This window comes from Tupaia chinensis, unplaced genomic scaffold (assembly GCF_000334495.1).
Source record: "Tupaia chinensis unplaced genomic scaffold, TupChi_1.0 Scaffold147534_1, whole genome shotgun sequence".
In the NCBI taxonomy this organism is placed as follows: Eukaryota; Metazoa; Chordata; class Mammalia; order Scandentia; family Tupaiidae; genus Tupaia; species Tupaia belangeri.
In genome coordinates, this window is record NW_006207386.1 from 1,627,139 (window position 1) to 1,645,986 (window position 18,848).

The following is an 18,848-nucleotide window of genomic DNA, read 5'->3' on the forward strand; positions in this document are numbered from 1 at the left end:
CAGCAGGAGGCCTACTCATTGCGATCTTTAACTGGCTTTTAGGAAATGTCATTTTCTCAGGGGGAATAATGCACTTGAGTACAGCAGGAGACCATCTCTAGTTCAGTTTCCTGTTACACCAGGCCTGTAAACAAAAGATCACCTGTAAGAATTTCACAAAAATGTCCAAAAGACTACGAAACCTACAGTGAGGCTGTAGGGAGTTGGCTTGCCCAAGTCAGATGCTAATAAGTCTTTTTAGATTTTCAACCATACAAGCCAGCGGGTTCCAATTTCATTCAATTCAGACACTTAAAAAAAGAGCAAAAAGTCTACTTTGAATGACAGGATCTTTGGAATTAGGAGATGCACACATTCAATTATATTTACCTCCATTTGGAAACTCACAGAGTCTAATTTTTTAAGAAGAATTATTTAGTTAATTTTATTATCTTTTTTTTTTTAATTTGCTACAGAGCATATGCACTCACCAGAGACACAGAGACAGAGTGAGAAAGTGAGAAAGTAAGCTGTCAGATCCTAGACTTGAACCGTCGTCAGTCATGTGGGAGTCCAACATCTTAACCACTCTACCACCTGCTGGCCCCCGACAGTCTGATTTTTAAGAACAGTTTAATAAATGGCCTGAATTCCACAAGACAGTCCTCTTAGAATTACTGAGTTTTAGTATAAGGTCTCCTCAGGTATTCAATTCAAGCAGCATTAACCCACCAGCTGTTCTTTGCCCTTTCCTACCTTGAGCTCTATCTCTGCTGCAGTGGCCTTTGTCGTCTCCAGTCTCTCTACCAGTTGGGTGTCATCCAGGAAGCTTCCCTCAGCCGCAGAAAGGCGCAGAAGGAGGTCATCCTCGAGATACTTCAGCTCTATCTTAAAGTCATTTTGGTGCTTTGTCAAAACCAACTAACACAAATCAAGAAATATATGAGAAGTGGTGGTTAAGTACATGTATTGAAAGCAGTTTTCTCAATCACTAATTTTGTCAAATCAATAAAACACACACCATGAAAGTCATGTTAATCAATTTTTAAACTCTTTTAAAAATGTAGATGTCATGTTAGGATCTGGTTGTACGCCAGGGTCTGGAGTATAAACACTTAGTAATGATTTCACATTATGAACTTTTTGGAAGGATATGCTTAAGAAAATTTTTACTTCTGCTCTGAAATGTGAAGACCTTAGAAATCTCCTTTCTGTCCTAATGACAAGAAAAAAGTTAACCAAGAATTCTTCTTCCATCCATCAGAGAACAGCAGTTATAAGCCAAACCAGCATCCTGAAAACTAAAGAGACGGGCAAATATCGACAATCACAGCCTCTGTGGAACACTTACACATTCATTAACGGACTGCTGGAGGCAGAACTTGGGGTTTAGAACTCTTAGAGCCCCAGGTTTAGGGAACCCTCCACACATGTGCATCTTTTTAAAATTTTTTTTAAGATAGCAGTTTTCAATAAAAGCTGTATATAAGATTGTTTTGCTCCTGCATCTTCTCAATTGTTTCTTCCTTATATTTGCCCTTTTCCTTTCCTATTTGCCCACATTTGGCTTTCCATTCAAGGATCTTTTTGCAGTCTTTGTCCAGTTTTAGCCTAGTGATAACCATCTTGCGAGGGTGAATGCCCACATGGACAGTTGTGCCATTTGCCTTTTCCTGCTGTATCTGCTCAGTGTAGATGAAATATTTCTTCCTGTAAACTTGGACTACTTTGTCAATTTACTGATCTTTATAGTATCTTGGCACAACCTGAAATTCATTATCCTTTCAGATGGGCATGAATTGAACATCGTACTTCTGCCTTAGCTCTTTGGAAAGAAGGGAAGATATAATCTTCCTGCAGATGTGAAAAGATGCATTGACATGCCCTTTCATTTTTTAAAAATTATTTATTTAATTTTCTTGATTGTTATTATTGTTATTTTTAAATTTGCTATAGGTCACATGGACTTACCAGAAAGAGAGAGAGAGAGAAAGTGAGAAGGCAAGCCACCAGGTCTAGAATTCAAACCAGAGTCAGACAGGTGAAGTCTAGCACCTTAACTACCTCACCACATACTGGCCCTGAAATGCGTTTTCTTGCTTAACTCACAAAAGAACTGAACCTTGGGAACCAGCAGTTAGCACAATGGCTATGTCACTGGACTCCCACGTAGTCAACCGCGGTTCGCGTCCTGGACGCAGTGGCTTAGAACTCACGCCGGGCGTGTGTGCATGAGTGCCCAAGATCCCGGGAGGAGAATGGAGGAGAAGGGATTGCAGTGTGACCATCCTCCCTGGGGGGTGATTTCTTGCTTTCTGTCTCTATGTCTCTGTCTGTATGGCGAATGCACGTGCCCTATAGTGAAAATCTCTCCAAAAAAAAAAAAAAAAATAGCAAAAACTCCTCCAAAAAAAAAAAAAAAAAAAGAACTGAACCTCATTTTGGTTGCTGCTGCCCTAGTGGTGGGAATAAAAATGATCTATGCATTGCTTCAGCTTCTGGTTTTCTAATATATAGAAAAATATGTAAAGAACTCCTATACATCAACAATAGAAATGACTCAACTTTAAAAACAGATAAAAGATCTGGGTAGATACTTCTCCAAAAGATATACTTAAGGCCAATAAATATATGAAAAAAAATTGATATCATTAGAGAAATGAAAACTATAACCATGAGATACCACTTCATACATAGCTAGTAGAAATATAAAATATTGCACCCACTTTGAAAACAGTCTGGCAGTTCCCCAATTGGTTAAAAACAGAGTTAACCATATAATCTAGCAATTTGGGACCAGCAGTTAGCGTAATGGCTATGTTGCTGGACTCCCATGTAGTCGACAGCTGTTTGAGTCTCCGGACCTGGTAGCTTAAACCCACACCAGGCACGTGTGCGTGCATGCCCAAGATCCTGAGAGGAGAATGGGGGAGAAGGGACTGCAGCGTGGCCATCTTCCTTGGGGGGTGATTTCTCACTTTCTGTCTCTCTGTCTCTCTCTGTCTTTCTGGTGAGCGCATGAGCCCTATAGCAAAACCCTCTCAAAACGAAACAAAACAAAGCAAAACCCAGCAATTCCGCTCTTAGGGAGATACCCAACAGAACTGAAGATACATGTCTACAAACAGTAGCATTATATATTATAACCAGAAAGTAGAAATGAACTAAATGTCTACCAGCTGATGAAGGGCTAAATAAAATGTAGTATATATCTGTACAGTGGAATATTATTCAGCCATAAAATGAAATGAAAAACTGATAGTGCTACAATGTGGATAAAACTCGAAAACATTATGCTAAGTAAAAGAAGCCAGACACAGAAGGCCACATATTTTATAAGTTTGTTTATATCAAATGCTCGTCACAGGCCAAAACGCAGAGATAGAAAGCAGATTAACAGTTGCCAGGGGTTGGGGAGAGGGGAGACTGAAGTGACAGTTAATGGGTCATTTATTTTATTAAAATTATTATTTTATTAAAGTTATTTTTCTTTACTCATGACAGACTGTACGCATATACATGAGAAAGAGAGAGAGGGAAATGAGCACCCCTCACAGGGGCTGATCGTGCCTCAATCTCCTTTCTGCAGTCTCCTCCTCCACTGGATCTTGGGCACTTGCACACACGTGGGCATGTGTTTTAGACTAAGTGGGCCTGGGATTCTAAATGTGGTCACCATGTAGGACCAGGTCTCTCCTGAACTGTGCATTACTGCTGTGCCACTGAGCTGACTCAGGATTTTATTTTAAGGTGATGAAAATGTTTTGAAATTGATACTCTAGGGCCAGCAGGTGGCATAGTGTTTAAGACATCGTATTCCCATATGGACAACTGTGGTTTGAGTTGGCTTGAAAAATCAGAATAGATAAATAGAAGATAATAAAACAAATAAATAGATAAAAAATAAATGAATGTTAAAAAATTGATACTCTAACCTAAAAACTACTAAATTATACAATTAAAAGGGTGATTTATGTGGTATATGAATAGTAGTAGTTCAATTAAACTGTTATAAGAAATGAGAAATACTATAGTTTCTTAATAATTGCATTGAGTAGATATGTTTCCTAGAAACAGAACAGCATTTTAATTTTTTTTTCTTTTTTTGGAGAGGTTTTTGCTATAGGGCACATGTGCTCTCCAGAAAGACAGAGAGAGACAGAGAGATAGAAAGCGAGAAATCACCCCCCAGGGGGGATGGCCACACCGCAATCTCTTCTCTTCCTCTTTCCCCTAGAGATCTTGGGCACGCACACACATGCGCCCGGCATGAGTTTAAGCCACCGGGTCCGGGAAGCAACGGGTCGACTATGAGGGAGTCCAGTGACATAGCCTTTACACTAACTGCTGGTCCCGCATTTTAATTATTTTTATGTCGTATAAAAAGAAAAAAGCTAATTAGCAAAACCTGGAACTGGGTTAAGGACATACAGAAACGCTGTGTAATATCTTTGCAGTTGAATAGGACAATAAAATAAGTTAAAGAATAAATTAATTAAATAATAAGGCAATTTATTTAAAAAAACTACTTTAGAAAAAAAGAAGAGGAAGATTCTGATAACTATTAAAGCTGGATAATGGTCACATGTAGGCTTTTAATTACTGATCTTACTTTTGTACATTTGAAATTTTTTGGTATCCAAAGTAAAAACACATTAGCAAAACTGCCAAGCATTTTGGAAAAAAGAAAAAAATGTACAAGCATAGGACTATGAAAAAGTGATCTTCTCACAAACAGACACAGTCTCTGTTCCGAATGATAGTTAGTACACGAAGCTGGACCCTGACCCAGCAGATGACTCACTCCAGGTGTGTTGCCAAGCCACTGACTATGAGCACACCTGTAGGGCGGCCTCAGGGAACTGTGCCCACTTACAGCCAGGCTTGATTTCACGGCGTCTGCTCTACCTGTCGACTGGTGTACTAGCAAATCCAAATCCAAGGGACAGCAGTCTCACACGGAGTCCGAGCTCACATCTGAATTACTTGCAGGGTGTGGCAAAACATGACTGCTGGTCCTACTTTCAGAGCTTCTCAGTTACTGGGTCTAGGGTGGGGGCCTGAGAATGTGCATATAAAGATGTCCCCAACTGACACTGATGCTGCTCCTACAGGACCCACAGCTGGGGACCCACTGCTTTGTACAGCAGAAGCAGGCATTCTGGAAAGGGCGAGCTAGGAAATATCGGCTTCTCAGGCCATCAGATCTCTGTTGCAACTATTCAGTTCTGACAGTACTGCAAAAGCAGTCCTAGACAACATGCAGATAAGTGAGCATGACTTTGTGCCCATAAAACTTTGCCAAAAGAGGGCAGGCCAGATTCTGCCTGGAGGCCGTAGTTTGCAGATCTCTGGTTTACAATAACAGAAAGGATTCTAGCTCAGTTTTTCAAAATAGGAATAAAATTCTTCACCTGTGGGGGGAAAAAAACCCTTCAGTTTTGAAACTGTAAGCTATAGATCACAAATATCTTAAATAGGGAGTCTTGTTTTAATTCTAAACTCAATTCATTTAAAATTTTGAGAAATGTGATTGTTGAATTTGACCTAGTTAACAAATAAATTCTCCTTCATTTGCACATCCCAGAAATAAACTATTTCAATTTCAAACATATTTTTAAAAAGGTAGGCCCAGAATTCTTTTATATGTTTTAACCTCAATATATGTCTTTTATTCTTAACACTCTTTAACTTTTTATTCTATGCTGATTCTTCTAGAGATTCATCTACTTGTTTCTTTTTTCCCAAATAACTAACTTTTTATTTTGTTAATTTTCTTTTTTTTCCCCCTATATTTTCTCTTTTATTTTTTCCTGCTTATTGCCTTTGTTCTATATGTTCTGGCTTATTCTGTTGTTTTCTTGTTTCAGGGTATTTAATGCTGAATTTAATTATTTTCAGGATTTTTTTCTTAGTCAACCTATACACTTCATTTTAAATACTAGTCATAACCAGCTATAAGCCCCTTAATTTCTCTTTATACTTTTTTTCTCACTCTTTTGCCCTGGCTAAATTGGTCTATTATCATCCAGCCTATCTGGGCACACCTGCTTCTATACCTCTGTTTTCCATACTGACATGCCTCTTTGCTTGTCCTCGTCCAGGAATCAAACACCATCTGGAGCTACCCTTCTCTTACCTGCGGCATAACCCTAGCAAGCATTTAGCAGAAATAACTTTGAATTGTTCATCGGATTTTCACAAATATCCCCATTTTTTAAAGTTTGATTTATTCGTGATAAAGAGAATATGCACGAGAAAGAGAGAGAGAGAGAGAGAGACCCTCGACAGGGCCTTGTCACACAGTGATCTATCTCCCTTCCCCAGCTCTCCACCTCTTCAGGATCTCAGCAAGCACACACATGTTCCCAGTGCTGCAGTTCAGTTTTCTAACAACTGGGCCACTAGGCTAGGCCTGTACTTTATTTTTTTTAAATTGTCAGAGGGTACGTGGGCTCACCGGAACCAGTGAGACAGAATGAGAAAGGGAGAAAGCACCCTCCCAATGAGGTATGGTCATGCCATAATCCCTTCTCTTCTAATTCTCCATCCTGTTGAATTTAGGGCATGCACGCACACATGTACACCTGCCCAGCTATTTTTCAAGCTGCCAGGGCGAGGGTTCCAAAGGTGGTCAGCCACATGGAATGCAGCTCCCTTAACCACTAGCTGGTCCAGCATATCATCACTTTTATCAATTAGATTTCAAGATCATAGAGGGCAAGAATCCTGTGTTTAGCAGCATAATTTGTACAAAGATGATGATGAATTAAGTGTTGGTAGGTCATCTAATAATTTTTATCTTGGGGCCAGCAGGCATGGTGACTAAGGCGCAGGATTCCCACATGGCCAACTGTGGTTTGAGTCCTGGACCTGGTGATGTGCTTTCTGACCTTCTCTCCCTCTCTCCTTTTCTCTCTCTCTCTTTCTCTCTTTCTCTCTATCCAGTGAGCATATACCTTACAGCAAACTTAAAAATTAAGCAAAAAATTTTTAAAAATTCTTACCTTAAGTTTCTCCAAATCTGGTCTTTCAATACTGACAACCTCTGCCAGCAGCTGGGCTTCTAAACCATCCTCTGTGACTGTGAAATTGAGAAGGGTTGTCTGAGCTTGCAATTCTGGCTTATAGTGAGGGTTCGCCAGTTTTGTGTGAAGGATCAGGCGAAAGTTCTTGTTAAATTCACATTCTTTATCTCCAATTTTGATATACCTAAAGGGGTTACAACAGACATTCTTATGAACCCTAGCCAATACAAAGGTATTATTTGAGTCCTATATTCCGACAATGTACCTAGGCCAGAAGACAAGGTGACTCAAAAATTTTTAGGCACTCAGTTTTCCTAAAATATAGGAGAAATAAGTAGAGAAACCAAAATGACCACTATTAGAACTTCTCAAACATTTCTTTCTAAGTATCCCGAAAGATATAGGAGTGAAAATTCATGTAGGACGCCTGGGAGCATGGCTAAAGCAAGGAGTATCATTTTAGTCTCTTATTTTATCTTAAATATTCATGAAGAGTCTAGATTATTCCATATTAAGAGTATAAAATATCAGTACTGTAGATATAACAGAATCATAATTATCAAATGTGATTCAAAGCCCAAATTATTTATATTTTAATACAGTATTTTAAATAACCATAAGAAAAAATATTTATTGCCTTCCTCACTAATGTACAGGTAAGATAATTCACTGAATTGATCAATTTTGAAAAATTGGATACATTCAAAATAATAAAACCCTATCTACCAGGTTCAGCATTTAGGCAGAGTTCCTTTTTATCAAAATGTCACAATATTTGCAACAATTTTTTTTTTCAGTTTGAGGATGTAAACCTGGAATGCTGTCGTGTGGCAATGTCTTAGGTTACTGGTGGATGTCTTATAATTGTGTCTAGGTTAGAGAAGTCTCTTCTGTATATTTTAAGGTAAGTGCCTCTTAGTCACTGGCCACTCTATGTGACTGGGGCAATTGTTATGAGATAAATTGTTTTAATATGTATATATTATTTTAAAAAGTCAGAACTTTCTTACATCACTAAAGCCTTAATTACCTGAACATGAATTAAGATGGCAAGGGATCAAACTCATAACATGGTGTCTTTATCCAACTCTCACATTTTGTTTTCACTATAGAGTGGTCGTCCTATATTTATAACAGAACCCTTCACAGTTGATTGAGTCTCTAAGCCAAGAACCAAACAAGCCACTTTCAGACACTTTCTACTAAATGAAATGGTGAATTCACCCACCTTCCTCAGTTAGTTTTTGTCAGGACATCCTATTATTTAATTCCTTTCCAGGAGGAAACTGATCAATTCAATGAGCAACTATCTTCCAACTAAGTCAGAGTATAACTGTGTAGTACATAATTCTCTTTTTAAAAAAAGACTAATTTTAGGTCAGCAGGTAGCATTGGGTGGCTAAGTTGCTGGATCCTACATAGTTGACTCTGTGGTCTGAGTCCTGGATCACGCATCCCGAAAATCACACCAGGTGCATGTGCATGTATGCCCAAAATCTCAAGAGGAGAATGGAGGAGAAGGGATTGGGGCATGGCCATCCCCCCTGTGGGGTGATTTCCTACTTTCCCTCTCTCTGTCTCTGTTTTTCTCTCTGGTGAGAACACATGCCATATGGGGGAAAAAAAGACACATCAATGTTAAAAAAAAATAACAGACCACTGAGAACATTAAGAAACCATACCACAGGCCAAGTGCTGTAAGTGAATGGGGCAGCAGCCGCTAGTGTATCTGATAAGCACAGTAGACCTGAGAGCTTGTCTTACCACTCATGGACCTGACACCTTCTCTTCACATGTGTGCCTATTTTACAGCCGATGCTATCTATACTTACTAAAATAAGCACGTATCTTACTGATAATTTCTTCAGTTATTTGTGTTATCATGAAACGTACTGCAGCTATTTATTTACTCAAAAGGTGCTGAACATCAACAACATGCCAAGCTGTCAGAGTCTTCCAGGCACTGGGCCTGTGTAACCATCACCAAGATAAGAACGGCCTCTACTTTCAACTACAAGGTAGTCTCCCATTATAGACACTACGGACACAGTACTTATGTATGATTCATTCTTTCATTCAATCACAAAGAAGTATTCAGTCAAGTTCCTACAATGTGACAGGTATATGAACAGCAAAGATCAATCCAATTAAAAGATACATAAAATTTAGGTTATTAGCAGATGGCACAATGGTTATATCCCTAGACTCTCACATGGTCGACTGTGGTTTGAGTCCTGGACCCAGAGGCTTGAAATTCAAGCCAGGTGCATGTGTGTGTGTGTGCCTGCTCAAAATCCCAAGAGGAAAATGAAGGAGAAGGAATTGCTGCATGGCCATCGCCCCTGGGGGGTTGATTTTTCGCTTTTTGTCTCTGTCTCTTTAGCAAGCACATGCACCCTATAGCAAAAATCTCTCCCTCAAGAATAAAAAATTAAATGTAAATGAAACACTTTGAATCAACCAAGTCTAGACTCTTCATTATTATTGTCCTGTGGGTCAGTTCACTATGGCAGAATTAGGAACTACAAGAAGTGAAATTAATATTGGGATTTGTCTGGTCTGTGTGTGCTGGTGATTGTGTTCTCACACATGCATGAGAATCTCAACAAGTCACCAGCAAGATAGCAAACTTATTTTTCAAAGTAGTAGGTATTCAAGTCTCAGGAAGAAATCTCTCTAGACCAGAGGTTGATGACTTCTTTCTGCAAAAGAGCCAGGAAATAAATATTTTAGGCTTTGTGGGTCACATACATCTCTGTCATTTTCTTGTTGTTGACAACCCTTTAAAAATCATTCTTAGCAGAGACCAGCAGTTAGCGTAATGGCTATGTCGCTGGACTCCCACGTAGTCGACCGCAGTTTGCGTCCCAGACCCGGTGGCTTAAAACTCACGCCGGGCGTGCCCAAGATCCTGAAAGGAGAATGGAGGAGAAGGGATTGCGGCGTGTCCATCCCCCCTGAGGGGTGATTGCTTTCTATCTCTCTATCTCTCTGTCTCTCTCTGTCGGTTTGGTGCCTGGTGAGCGCATGCGCCCTATAGCAAAAAAAAAAAAAACCTCTCAAAAAAAAAAAAAATCATTCTTAGCAGAACCAGAAGGTAGTGTGGGGGTAAGGTGCTAGACTTTCACATGGTCAACCACAGTTCGAGTTCTAGACCTGGTGGCTTGAAAATCATGCAGGGGGCATGTGCGTGTATGGCCAAAATCCCTAGAGGAGAATAGAGGAGAAGGGACTGTGGCATGGCCATTCTCCCGGGGGGGATGACTTCTCACTTTCTTTTTGTCTCTCTCTGGTAAGCTCAAGAGTCTGTGGCAAAGACCTTAAAAAAAAAATCATTCTTAGTTCTTGGATAGCACTAAGAAAAGCTGTTTACTTACTGTCGCTACAGAAGATCACAGCTAGTGACAGTATAATCTCTTTTCAACACAATAACATCTAATTTTTTCAATCAGCCACTACATATAACCATGTTCCTCTCTTTAGATTCCAGCTAAAAAAGTGTGAGGTCAATATGGAACATGGGACTCTGACAATTTTGCTTCTGGGCACAGGTGCCAGCACCTTTTAACTGGTTAAACAATTATTTAACCAAATTTCAGAATTAAAGCAATGCTGCATAAGCAGCGTCATGGATGACTCAGTGGCTCTCTGTCTCCCTTGCACTCACATACCTCCAGTTTAAGAGCCGGAAATGTATCTGCCTGTGGGAGAGGTCTGGTTTTCTCTGTGAAGAGTTAACGGAGGGAGAGGGAGACTGCGGCACTGATGGAAAAGAGAAGGATGTTTTATATCTTGCTCTGAAACATTATTTGATAGGTTTAGATTTCCCAGGGATAGTAAATTATCCTCAATTGGGGTGTTTATGATCTATGAAAGACAAAAATTACATAATGACTCAGTGGGTTTTATCATTGCTGCTAGGTTAATTTTTGGTTAATCTCCTATCGGGGAAAATAAAACAGACTGCTAATGCTCTCTCATGATTTGAAGGATCCAAAAAACAACGGAGTTAACCAGAGGGGTGGGAAAAGCAAACAGAATCACTTTGTTGTTTCTGTGAAAGACATGCATCCAGAGGTTATGACTTCCAGAACACTGACAGTAGCTATGAGCTTTAACTTAAACCGTCAAGAACACCAGCAGGGGTGAAGCACAACATGCAACTTCCATGTGTATCTACTTTTAAAAAAGCAGGTTCTTAGTCCATTCTCCAGCTGTGCTACATCACAGTGAGAACCATGTGCGGGCAGAATCTCTGAATCTGCAGTGGAGTTGTTCCCAGAGATTTTTTTTATATACGCCTTCAAGGGAGTGAGCTATTCCACCCCCTACTTTCCCCTGGCTGAGATTTGCTGGTTTAGAGGTGAGAAACTGATAATGTAATCTCATAAGTGAAATAAAATGATTTTTCCCAGTGTAGACAGCATTGTTTAATTGTCTAGGACATGGGGTAAGTCAAAAACATGCTGTTTCACCCAGCAGGGTTGTAATTTTAGAGCAAGAGGGGCCCCTAGAGATCATTTAGCTGATTCCTTTTTATAGACCCAAAGAGTTTATGACTCAACCAAGGTCACGCCGTGTAGTGGCAGAGCTGGGACTAGAGCCCAACCTGGGTTCTCGTATAAAGTTCATTTCACGGCATCATTTTGCAGATTTATTTGCTCTGACAGTGACGATCTATATAGGCCTCTGTCAACCTATCTCACTACTGATCACAAAAGGGTTCTATGAGAATATGATTGACCCAGTATCAATCTGTGGCTACAAGAGAGAAAATATTGAGACTCAGCTCAGAACACATGCCTGCTGATCTTCAGTTACAGAGTCTGTCTTTGTTAGGCCAGGCTGGTAGTGCAGTGGTAAAGTGCTATGCGGAGGAAGCCAACCTCACAAGGCCCACTAGAGTTTGAGACCTGGCTGTAGCTGCTTACATGCAGGGTAGGCACGCATGCGCCTAGGATCCTGAAGGAATGGAAAACTGGAGGAAACAGGTTGTGGCGTGACCATACCCCATCGGGGTATTTTCCTCAATCTCTCTCTTCTTTCTCTCCTCTAGCCCTCATTTCCTCCTTCTCTGGCATAAGAAAAAAAAAGTTTGTCCTTTTTTGTGAAGGAGAATAACACCAATTATCAAGGTGTCTAATCTTAATCTAAGATTTATAATTTCTGGTCAATATGTTTATAAAATAAATTACTTATATCATGTTTTACAATAAATCACTTGATTTATTTAACAGTTTTTCTTTCTTCTGGGTTTTGGGAAAAGAAAATATTATAAATGTGCCAAAATGCTCACTAGGTAGGGGAATTAGTTATTTTATAGCAATGATGACCATCTATGAATATATAACTATAAATTCAGCTTTCATATTTTAGATTACAATAAATATCAGGTACATTGGGAATATCAAAATTCTTTCAAAATATAGCCAAAAAGAGTCACGAGATGAAAAGACATCAATTTTCTTCAAGTTTACAGAAGGTCATTATTGTTGGCGAGGATAGATGGTCAAATTACATTAAAAACACTTGGTAATAATTTCCCAGCTAATTTTCACAGTACTTCCATAACAGAGCAATCCTAACATTAGTACCAATTACCAGTTTCCTGAAAACCAGACACTATAAACTGGAAGAAGCAACATTATCTCACTATATCTATGATAGATATCTAAGATATCTCACTATATCTAAGAATTTGAATTTTGAAGTTATAATCTGGAAGGAATCCTTATTTCTAAAATGTATGTCTGCAAACGAAGACAATCTCTTTTTGACTCCTGTTAGAACCATTTCTCAAGATTTAGTGTGGTTATTGTTGAAAATACCATCAGTCTGGGATCATAAAAACCTAAGTGAGTTTCTCTAGTGATAATTCTGAGTACCTAGACAAACACCATCGCTATTTTTCACTGCCCTCTAAAACTAAATATGGAGAGCAACATACTTTAGAATTAAGTCTTATCACTACGGCAGAGCAGAGTCTTTACTAGAAATGGCTGCAGTAGGACTCCTTTTAAAATACTCACAAAACCCAGTAATGGGAAAGACATTTTGTAAGACATAGTATTATTATATTAGGGTTCTCACTCTAAGATATGCAAATCAGATAGCTAACAAGTTCTCTGAACATGAGAAAGTCCTTTCCTGAGACTGCATCACAGCCATCTTGTCAAGGTCAAATGGTAGTAAGTGGATTTTAAGATAAGTAAATAATTAGTCCCACTAGTTGGGGGAAAAACACACTCAGGAGAAGAAATAAACTTTTCAATGGACATCTAAAAGCCTTACTGCATGTCCTGCTGTTTAAAATTAAAAGCTTCTACATTAGGCTGTGAGCTCCAACAGCTACGGCCCAGAGAGCAGTCAAAAAGATCAGGTGTAGCAAACCACACAAGGGGAGTTGTTACTTAGCAACCTGGGCTGGCAGGACTGTGTGAGTTGGTCAAACCCGTTTCCTGAAGAAAGGTTTTGGCTGAAAGCCACACAGCTGGCAAGACGTTCCACGAGAGAAAGGAAAGAAAGTCCTGAATAGAAATGAGTTAATTGTTTTGCTGCTACACATGGTTAATATAACCAACATGTCCTTCTAAGATAAAAGCACACTTCAATTAGTATTAAAAAAAAAAAACAAAACTGATGCTCCAGGCATCCAGGTAACATTATATAGGAAAAAAGAAAGCAAACTGAAAAAGAAAATCCTAACAGATTACTTCCCCTCTGATACATACATGTGTACACACATATGCTGTGATGCATCTACATTTAAATACTGTAGGATGGCATTAAAAATAAATTCTGGTTCCATTAACGCTTGCTATCTTTTTTTCAAAAGATTGCTTTTCTAAAGAAAACAATCTGAAGGTTCTTTCTCTGAAGCACTCCCTGTTTCATATTTATTTTAAAAACTCAACTATTAACATGACTGAGAGAATGCACTATCTGCAGACCCTAAATATTAAACTACCGTATAAAAAGAAAGCAACAAAATATCTTGTCTGAATTTAGAAATACAAAAACAGTTGAAGGTTTTTTTTTTTTTTCCCCAGCAATTAAACTTGACTTTGAATTTAGAAATAAGGAGAGACTAGAATGCAGAATTCTATTTAATGAGGGCATAAATAAGCTGGAAAATAAAACTACTTAACTCCAGAGTTTATTTAAAATCCATAAATTTCCAGCTCAAGAGTGTATATTCTACAACAACGTGGGCAGTCAGTCTTGTGGGATCCAACCATCTTAACCTGTATACCCTCTGCTGGCCCACACGATTCTATCTTGAATCATTCCAAGTATCTTATTTGAATAGAACTATAATCAGTTATAATACAATTATATGGCATCAACTTCAAAGGCAATAACAAAAAAAATTAATAAAGTGGAAACTTGTTAACTGAAAGCAATTCTTAATAATCTTAGACTAACTTTCAGGAACTCTAGTCATATAAAATAAGTATATATAAAAGATCATCTCCCTGGGACCAGCAGTTGGTGTAATGGCTATGTCACTGGACTCCCATGTAGTTGACCGTGGTTCAAGTCCCAGACCCGGTGGCTTAAACTCATACTGGGCACATGTACGTGAGTACCCAAGATTCCAAGAGGAGAATGGAGACAGGATTGTGGCGTGGCCATCCCTCCTGGGGGGTGATTTCTCGCTTAAGGTCTCTTTCTGTCTTTCTGGTGAGGACATGCTCTCTATAGCAAAAAACAAACAAACAAACAAACAAAAAAACCTCTCAAAGACAAAACAACAAAAAAAAACCTCCAAAAAAAGATCATCTCCCTTAGGGCCAGCAGATGGCATAGTGGATACATTGCTGGAAATGATTGACACTGGTTTTGAGTCCTGGACCCAGTGCCTTGAAAATCATGCCAGGTGCGTATGTGTTCATGCCCAAGATCCCAGGAGGAGAATGGAGGAGAAAGGATTGTAGTATGGCCATTCCCTTTGCAGGGGAGTGATTTCTCACCTTCCCTCTCATTGTCTCTATCTCTCTCTCCAGCAAGTGCATGTGCCCTATGGCAAGAACCTCTAAAAAACAAACAAGACCCCCTCTATACTATTTCTGTAAAAATGAAAATTTTAATCACATAGCTATTATTATTTAGCCAATTTAAAATTTCTTTTTAAGACATGCTACATAACTACTATTATTAAAGGAATAATTACATGAAAAGTAAATAAAAAATGAAATACAAAATGCCTTTTAGAAATATTTATAGGCTTAGAAACAAACTGAAATGCATATGGCAGTAAAGTTACTCCTGATGAGATCAAAGTTCAAAAATGATTTCAATAATATTTGGGAGAATTTGAAAGATTAAAGAGATATAATTTTATGAAGCTGCTTCACAGATCAGCAACTTCTCTAATATGTAAGCCAGTAAATTTGCTTTGGAAAAATTACATGTTGATAAATCTCCCCAGATACGTTTTCTGTCGATTGATATGATAAGATATATTTTATTTAAAATTAGGATTGTCTGAAGTTTGGTGGATTTAATTATTTGTAATTACCCAGCTGTTGTCAGCCTGTGGCCATTTTATGACAGTGGTATCTACTGTGTGGGTCAGGTTCAACTGTATATCTTCTCCAACACAGATTTAATGTGCTATTGATGAAACCATTACTTGAACCAAATTAAAGTCTGGGCTGATGTATTGGTCCACAGAGAGCTGTCAGACATGAAAGGAGTAATTAGTATTCATTACTTCATACTTCACAACATTCCAATTATTAATGAACTTCAACTTTTGGACTATGCTATATCTATCACAAGCATTTCTCAGACATTCTTTATTAGGAAGCGTAAACTAATACTGTCGTTGTTTTGTTTAGAAAGGGTCCCAAAACAAGCAGGACTAAAATAAACAAAAACACTATTAATAGTTGAAACTTTCTGAGGGATATGACTTTCTTGCAGGACTGTAAGAGTGTAATGCCACCTGCATTTGAGAATTTGATAAAGACATCCTAGGTGAACGTGCCAGCTTTGCAATCTTTGTGAGTTTTCCTTTCTTGTTTTCTTCTTTCTCTCTCTTTTTTTTGAAGAGAGATTTTTGCAATAGGACATGTGTGCTCTCTGGAGAGATAGACAGAAAGTGAGAAATTACCCCCCCCCCAAGGGGGGGATAGCCACAACGCAATCCCTTCTCCTTTATTCTCCTCTTGGGATCTTGGCACACACATATGCACCTGGTATGAGTTTTAGACCGCCGGATCCAGGACGTGAACTTGGGATGGCTATGTGGGAGTCCAGTGACATAACTATTATGCCATCTTGGATCCAGTTGCTTTTAATCAGCACATTATTGCTATGCCATGCAGCTGGCCTCTCCCAATTCTTCTTGTATTAACTTAAAAGAGGAAAACTAATTTCTGTTCATCTTTCTTTTATTAATTGCCAGAGGGCATATGTGAGAGAGAGAGAGACAGAGAGAGAGAGAGAGAGAGAGAGAAAGAGAGAGGAGAGAAAGCACTCCCAATAGGGCATGGTCACACCATAATATATTTTCCTCCATTTCTCCATCCATCAGGATTTTAGGCACACACACATGCATGCCCAGTGTGTATGTGTTTTTGTTTTTGTTGTTGTTTGTTTTTTAAGAATTATTTATTTTTTAATATTGCACAGGGCACATGTGCTCACCAGAGAGAGAAAGTGAAAGAAAGCAAGGTTCCAGGTCCAGGACTTGGACCATGGTCAGTCATGTTGGAGTCCACTGTCTTAACCACCACACCACCTGCTGGCTCCCCGGTGTCTTTTAAGCTACCCGGTCTGGAATCTGAGCCATGGTTGGTCATGTGGGATCTGACCCTCTATGCACAGCATTTAACCGCACTATAGGGCCAGCCCAATAATTACTATTTCTACCATTCATATTTATTTTCTATATCTCCTTCTAGTTTGTATTTGTATGAACTTTTTTTTAGAGGTTTTTGCTATAGGGCATGTGTGCTCGCCAGACAGGCAGAGAGACAGAGAGACAGAAAGTGAGAAATCACCCCCCAGGGAGGATGGCCACGCCACAATCCCTTCTCCTCCATTCTCCTCTCGGCATCCTGGGCACACACGTACACGTGCCCGGCGTGAGTTTTAAGCCACCGGGTCTGGGACGCGAACTGCGATCAACTACGTGGGAGTCCCGCGCCATAGCCATTATGCTAACTGCTGGTCCCTGCATGCATGTTTTAAAAAGAGTTTTACATTTTTTAAGAGAAATTTTTGCTATATGGTGCACACACTCACCAGAAAGACAGAGAGAGAAAGAGAGACAGAAAGGGAGAAATCACTCCCCAGGAGGGATAGACATGCCGCAATCCCTTCTCCTCCATTTTTCTCTTGGGATTTTGGGCAAGCATGCATATGCACCTGTTGTGAGTTTTAAGAGGCTGAGTCAGGAACTGAACTTCAATCGACCATCTGATGGTCCCAATGTTTTTATTTTTTTAAAAAAGCATTAAATGAAGGAAAAAGAAAGCATCTTTCTAAATTGTCAGGTGAAAACAATACAATCACTAAAATATCAAATTTATTCAAAGTACTTTTTAAACTTTGATAAAATTATTTTGAAGACTTCATGTCCAGAGGACACGGCTGAGGCACCGAGGGTGCTGCCATGGGCCATCTAGAGCTGCTGGTGGTGGAGAACTTCAAGTCGTGGCGGGACTGCGAGGTCATCGGGCCCTTCAGGAGGTTCACCTGCATCATCAGCCCCAATGGCTCCGGAAAATCTAATATAATGGATCCACTTGGTTTTGTTATGGGAGAGAAAAACAGCTAATTTAAGAGTTAAAAATATTCAAGAGCTTATTCATGGAGCACATATTGGAAAGCTTATTTCTTCTTCTGCAAATGTAAAATTGTGTATATGGAAGAAAGTGGAGAAGTGGAAACATTTACAAGGACTATCCGAGGGGGATGCTCAGAATTTCATTTTGATGATAATCCTTTGAGTCGTTCTGCTTACATAGCAGAGCTGGAAAAGATAAGCATAATAGTAAAAACAAAACTGTCTAGTGTTTCAGGGAACTGTAGAGTCGATTTCAGTGAAAAAAAAAAAAAACCCAGAGAAAGAACCCAGTTTTTTGAGGAAATCAGCACTTCAAGAGAACATATAGGAGAATATGAGGAAAAGAAAAGAAAGTTTAATTTTAACAAGAAGAAAAACATAGCCACAGAGCACAAACATGCCAAATTAGAGAAAGGAGAGGCAGAACGTTACCAGAGTCTCCTTGAAGTACTGAAAATAAACAAGATACAATTGCAGCTTTTCCAACTACATCATAATGAGAAGAAAATTCATTTTCTGAACACTGAGTTAGAACGTGTGAACAGGGATTTAAATGACATGAAAGAATCTCTTTCTCAGCATGAAAACATAGTTAACGCCAAGAAAAAGGAACATGGAATACTAACTAGACAACTACAACAAACAGAAGAAGAATTAAAGTGAGTTTTTAAAACCAGTATTAGTTGGGTTTTATGTAGATTGAGAAAAATAAAAATGATACTTTAAAAATTCACTTTTTAAAATAAGCTTTTATTGAGCTGCCCCTATAGCCTAGTGGTTCAGTGAGCCAGATCCCATATGGTCGACTGCAGTTTGAATCCTGGCTCCAGAGGTGTGAAAAACACACCAGGTGCCTTGTGTGCTTGCCTAGAATCCCAACAAGATGAAGAAATAGAAAAGAAGGGATAGCAGAATGACCATGCCACATGGAGGGTTACTCTCTCCCTTTCTGTTTCTCTGTGTCTCTCTTTGGTGAGCGCATATACCCTCTAACAATTATAAATAAATAAATAAATAAATAAATAAATAAATAAATAAATAAA

General features: G+C 39.0%; 1 protein-coding gene across 1 annotated transcript in view; it reads right to left on the minus strand.

Moving 5' to 3' along the window:
• LOC102498647 (dynein heavy chain 11, axonemal) overlaps positions 1-18,848 on the minus strand; it is a gene marked incomplete at its 5' end in the record, with an annotated part of 215,821 nt that overhangs the window by 45,706 nt on the left and 151,267 nt on the right. Inside the window, 2 exons of the mRNA XM_006169843.2 lie at positions 736-900; positions 6,987-7,191. Coding sequence (XP_006169905.1) covers positions 736-900; positions 6,987-7,191 — 370 coding nt within the window. The remainder of the gene's footprint in view (positions 1-735; positions 901-6,986; positions 7,192-18,848) is intronic.